This window comes from Mya arenaria, chromosome 17 (assembly GCF_026914265.1).
Source record: "Mya arenaria isolate MELC-2E11 chromosome 17, ASM2691426v1".
Taxonomy (NCBI): domain Eukaryota; kingdom Metazoa; phylum Mollusca; class Bivalvia; order Myida; family Myidae; genus Mya; species Mya arenaria.
In genome coordinates, this window is record NC_069138.1 from 5,498,528 (window position 1) to 5,503,955 (window position 5,428).

Consider the following 5,428-nt stretch of genomic DNA (forward strand, 5'->3'; position numbering starts at 1 on the left):
AGAGTCACTACAGACAAAAGCCAGTCTATATACGGTATGTTTAGCAACAACAGACAATAGCCAGTCTATATACTGTATGTGGAGGTATACAGACAATAGTCAGTCTACATACGGTATGTGGAGTCACTACAGACAACAGCCATTATATAAACTGTATGTTGAGTCACTGCAGACAACAGCCAGTCTATGTACTGTACGTGGAGTCACTGCAGATAACAGCCAGTCTATATACTGTATGTTGAGTCACTGCAGACAACAGCCAGTCTATATTGTGTATATTGAGTTACTGCAGACAATAGCCCTTTAAATTGTGTATGTTGATTCACTACATACAATAGCCAGTCTATATACTGTACGTGGAGTCACTACAGACAATAGCCAGTCTATATACGGTATGTTGAGTCACTACATACAATAGCCAGTCTATATACGGTATGTTGAGTAACTACAGACAATAAACTCTTGCACCTTAGGCTATGTTGTTCCTTCAATGTGGACCTTAATTGATGAATTCGTTTTTTCCAAACGTGTGCCATTAAGATTGAAGGCAACACGTTGACGGGAGCCTAAATGACTTTCTGCCAGAACGTACGTCGTAAATGTTAAAGGTCGTATATATCTTTATGTAGAGAAAGGGTCAATCATTCAGGTTTACCACTTAAACAGACATGTTTTGTTTTGTCTTTAACATTTTGTGCCGTGGTTTGGCCATATTTCGCAGCACTTTGAATATTGGCTTATAATATTAATTTAAATCTAAATCTTGTTATTAAATAAATTAGGTCACTTGATCTGCACTGTAAAGGCTACCTTTGGCCCGATCTCTTAAACATGATGCATTATCAAAAATGTTCTATAAATGTAGAATAATCATGTTGTTAGGAAATATAATCGCGACCATTAAATGATAAGTACTATTTTGAGTTCAGTTTACCACAGTTGGGTCCAAAACCCCAATTATGTCCTTGCTTGGGTGTTCATTCGAATTCCAATTTGAAATGGTAATATGAATAACTAGATTAATAAACTTAATAGCTTAAGTTGTAGTCGATGATAAAAACAAAATAATGCAATGCATAATCAGGGTCCTCCCTGGCAGCAACGCGAGCAACTCATAATTCGAAGTGGTATAGCTTTACTTCTTGATTGTTTTAAGTTGGAACCAGACTGTTACGGACGCCCCTGCGGCGACAACCAGGTGTGTGTTCCGGGACTCCTTGCGGACGGGAACATGAATGGCTGCTCGTATGCGTGCCTAAACGTATCAGGTAAGAAATTGCGCGCCCTTGAAATATAACTTAAATGAGAATCTTGGTTTTGAGAATTACAAGAACCCTACGAAACTCACACAGCGGTTACTCTTCTTTACTGTACAGTTACTATTGTCACTAGCAAATCACGTGATGATGATTAAAATAACATGACGTAATTTAAACAGTACAATTTGAAATAAGATTATTTTGTATTTTTGACTTTGAAAACAACTTATATGGAACTTTCAGGAAATATAACACAGATATGTGTAAAACGCTATTTCAATAACACTTAGACTTGTTCGTGTGGACTACTGTTTGAGGTTTTTGTTACATCAAACACGTATGTGAAGAGTGTACAAGTATTCATTATAAAGCAACGCCTATAAAAATGCTGATATGTTCATATTTGAGATCGAATTATTTATTATATGCCTCGATGTGATATTGGCATTTGGATTTTTTGAGGCGTTAAACACTAAAATTAATTGAATTAACACGAACTAAGCTATGATATTTTGAGAAATGTCTATTATACTCCTTTGCAAGACACAAATAACAAAAAAACTATGTTCATTCACCAGGACCTGTTTGTCCGCTTCCGGAATGGCTAAATGGTCCTCGGACGCCCGGCTCGATTAACACTCTCAGTTGCAATGCATGGGAAGCAGGAGGAGGGACAGCAACATGCGGCAAAGATCTAAGGTGGAGCGCCGTGGTTAAAAAGTGCAGACGTATGTAAAATGTATTAATTGATTACCAAAGGGATAATTCTAACGGGTCCAAACTGTCTGCCACAACAAGCAAGTTTGTTTAGTTTTACTAATTATATTGGTTGATCAGAAAGGAATATAATAAGCTGCTGTAAGTGAACCCGTGTGAATCCAAGAGAGTATTGTTTCAGTTTATTCTTCAAAAAATGAGTTGTTTATGTACATGCTTAGATATCTGTAAAATCAATAAAGTTATCATTTGTGTCATTCTTTGGGTTCAAAATGGTCTGCAAGCGCTTAAATTACTACTATAATCGACCTCGGCATATCCCACACGTTCATTAAATATAAAACCGCGTCGAATGACCACACCGCCTCCATATTGTAAACCAGAAAAATCCGCTTTAATGGGGATCAAACCGGCAGCCTATGATATGACAATTATGGATCTTACCACGAATCCGCAACCATAGGCTGTCACTTTTCCTTTGCAGCCATTTTAAACCTCAAGTGTCAAAACGATACGGTGTGTGCACCAATCAACGCCCAGTGCCGTAGCGAGAGATGTGAATGCGAACCTGGCATGTCGTATAACTTCTCTGACAACCTGTGCGTTGCAGGTAAGTGGCTGTTCACGTATACATATTTACTAATTTTGATGAAAGTTCTTAACTAATAGGAATCAGTCTGGACACAATCTTCTTAATATAAACCACGAATATCCATTATAATTGAAACAAATCGAGACGCTGGACGACCTCTTGTGGATGTTGGATTTGATAAGTCATCTTGTCTATCTCTGTCATTTGGACAGCAGGTGTTGCATGCAATATCTATGTGAAAAACTACAGAAAGTACAGTAGTGGAATGTTAAAACATAAACTCCGTTTAATGACACAGGGTCAAAGCCAAAGGCATAGAGCACAAAACCAAACAATTACAACCCAGAAACATGGAGCAATAGCACAAACATCCACAAACAACTCACTATATATAAACATATATGGTTCATCATTTTATCCAAATGACAATACTTCATACTTAATAAAAAGTACACAGGATGTCCGGTTAACGCAGTGGCTAGTGCAAACGCTTCTCACCGAGGTGACCAGTGTTCGATTTCCGGCCTGGGGGTATGTGAGTTTGGTGTGTGGTCACCAAACACAAGTGGGTTTTCTCCGGGTACTCCGGTTTCCCTTACAACACAAGACCACGCCCTCGCGCGACATCGTATCAACAGAAGTGATTAATAAAAGTTAAAATTACTTGTTTCACAATCGTTGTCAAAATAAAGTTTAAACTAAATGACAATAGAAAACAACTGGCAGAAACCCAGTAATTAACAAATACAAAAACGAACCTTGTACAGGTACAAGATAAGGACCTTAACAACACTGAACGAGAGACACAGATGAACAAATACCACAAAAATACCACACAGGCTTCAATATAGCTTCATTAATAAGTGATGAGTCTACCGCCATCAACCAGTAAGTGAAACAAGAGTGTACAGGAACATTAGCTAACAACGGGCATTCTTTACCTATTAAATCATGTTATTTATTTGCAGAATAAACACTAATTTTTTTTAAATAAATCCTTTTATAATTTTAAGTTATAAGTGAGTGAACGATATGACATTGAAGTACGTTATTATAAGGTAGCGGACAAGGGCACCTAACAATAGGTTTACGACCTATTTAGCGCTTTCAATACTGGACCTCAATATCTTACGCAGTGATCTCCCCTGACAATCAGAATAGATCTCTGCCACGACGGGCGAGCATAGCTGGATTTCAGCTATATAAAACAAAATAAAAATAATTGTTATTTTCTTCTATCTTTTGTTTGGATAGTTTTTTTTATCAAATTTTTATTATTAATATTCAATATGCATTGAGTTCAAAATCAAATTTAAAAATCAAAGATAAATTATTAACAATCGTGATACAGGTTCACGTGATTTGCATGATGGCAATGCTTACTGTACTGTAAGAGTAGTAACACTGCATATAATATGATATGCATCTTGTACAGGTTTTAGCGGTCGAAACTCGAACGAATTGGATGTTACGGGTGCATTTTAATAAAAATAAAAATGGTCTTAGCCATTACAGATATGCATACCTTTAAATGTCACAATTAATTCGAAATTGTAAGGTAAGCACTAGCACTAGTTTATATTTTCAGCTTTTGTCACAAATGACACAAACGGACGCTTTATCAACATTTCATTGAGTAGAAAAAGAAGTTAAAATGTTCAACAGAAAGATGATTGGAAAGCCTCCCGTAACATATATAAAAAATACATTAGATTGGATAATGGTAAGGTGTTAAAACCAAAGAATGTACGGATCTCTTGCAACATGATTAAGATATAAAATTGCCGGAAATATCGACGCATTCTTGCTTGGATTAGGAAATATGGGAGGGAAGCGCATACGTAAAACACGTTGTTATTGTTTCGGCAATGGTGTTTGGTTATTGTTATTGCTACAAAACATGTTGTTTGTAGTTTTATATTGGGCAGCATGGTCAAAGACATTCAAGGAAAAGCGGTATCACCATATATGTCAAGTATTATCGCGGTTAATCGACCAATGTGCTTTTTTGCGTTAACAAAGCGGCAAGTGCAACATTTGCGGATATCAAAAGGTTTTAAAAACGTGTTTCCTCAGTGATAAAAACGCAGACGACATCCTTCGTACTTCTGATGACAGAAAAGATGTACTTAAACCAGTCAATAATAAAAAAATGGTTGTTTTGATCCAAAAGCATGATATATGCAAAACATATTCATAATTGCCTCGTATTGGTGTGAACAAATAATGTATGTCAGTAATATAGGACAAACCGAACCATTGATGTTTACAGAATATCGCGTTATCTATCACAGGAGTCACTAGTCGAATATATATTTACCGCAAATATCATTATAATAATTAAACAAAATACTATGTTAAATGTTTAACTGTCTTAACAAAATGTAGTTATCTTTTTGACGTTTAACAATTACTTCAACAGCATATAAGAGTATTGGCCGTTGAAGCAAATTGCTGGTTTCTTTTCCTACAGCTGTCTGTGTGAGTCCAAAGTACCTAGTGAACGGAGAAGAGCCGGTGTCGGACGCCCAGTTAAGCGCCTCGTCAGTTTATCACAATGAATCGAGTCATTGTGCCAGCAAAGCCAGACTACGTGCAAGTATTCAAGATGGTTAGAATAGCTCGTAATATAGATAATAATATTTTGTGTTTGTACGTGTATTTTAAAGAGTAATTTTATATAATTAAGTTTAGATTGATTCCCGGTGAGGTGTATTAATACTTTAATCATTAACGTTCCTTAAAGTAAAGTTCTAGGTTTAACTGCTTTATTGAAATTACTACGCAAAATACTTGCAACGTATTTAAATATAAATATTTTTGATAGAAACCGTCGATATGCCTCCGTGGAAACACTGTT

General features: G+C 36.2%; 1 protein-coding gene across 1 annotated transcript; it reads left to right on the top strand.

Annotated features, from left to right (window-relative positions):
* Positions 1–1,072: 1,072 nt before the first annotated feature.
* LOC128224391 (uncharacterized) lies at positions 1,073–5,184 on the top strand. The gene is made up of 4 exons (XM_052934216.1): positions 1,073–1,268; positions 1,838–1,987; positions 2,461–2,586; positions 5,042–5,184. Exons 1-4 carry the CDS (start codon positions 1,073–1,075, stop codon positions 5,182–5,184), a joined length of 615 nt encoding a protein of 204 aa, XP_052790176.1.
* Positions 5,185–5,428: the final 244 nt, after the last annotated feature.

Coding starts and splice junctions, on each gene's coding strand:
- LOC128224391 (XM_052934216.1), top strand. CDS start 1,073: ATGCATAATCAGGGTCCTCCCTGGCAGCAACGCGAGCAACTCATAATT. Junction 1,269..1,837: donor TGCGTGCCTAAACGTATCAG/GTAAGAAATTGC, acceptor TTCATTCACCAG/GACCTGTTTGTCCGCTTCCG. Junction 1,988..2,460: donor CGTGGTTAAAAAGTGCAGAC/GTATGTAAAATG, acceptor TTTCCTTTGCAG/CCATTTTAAACCTCAAGTGT.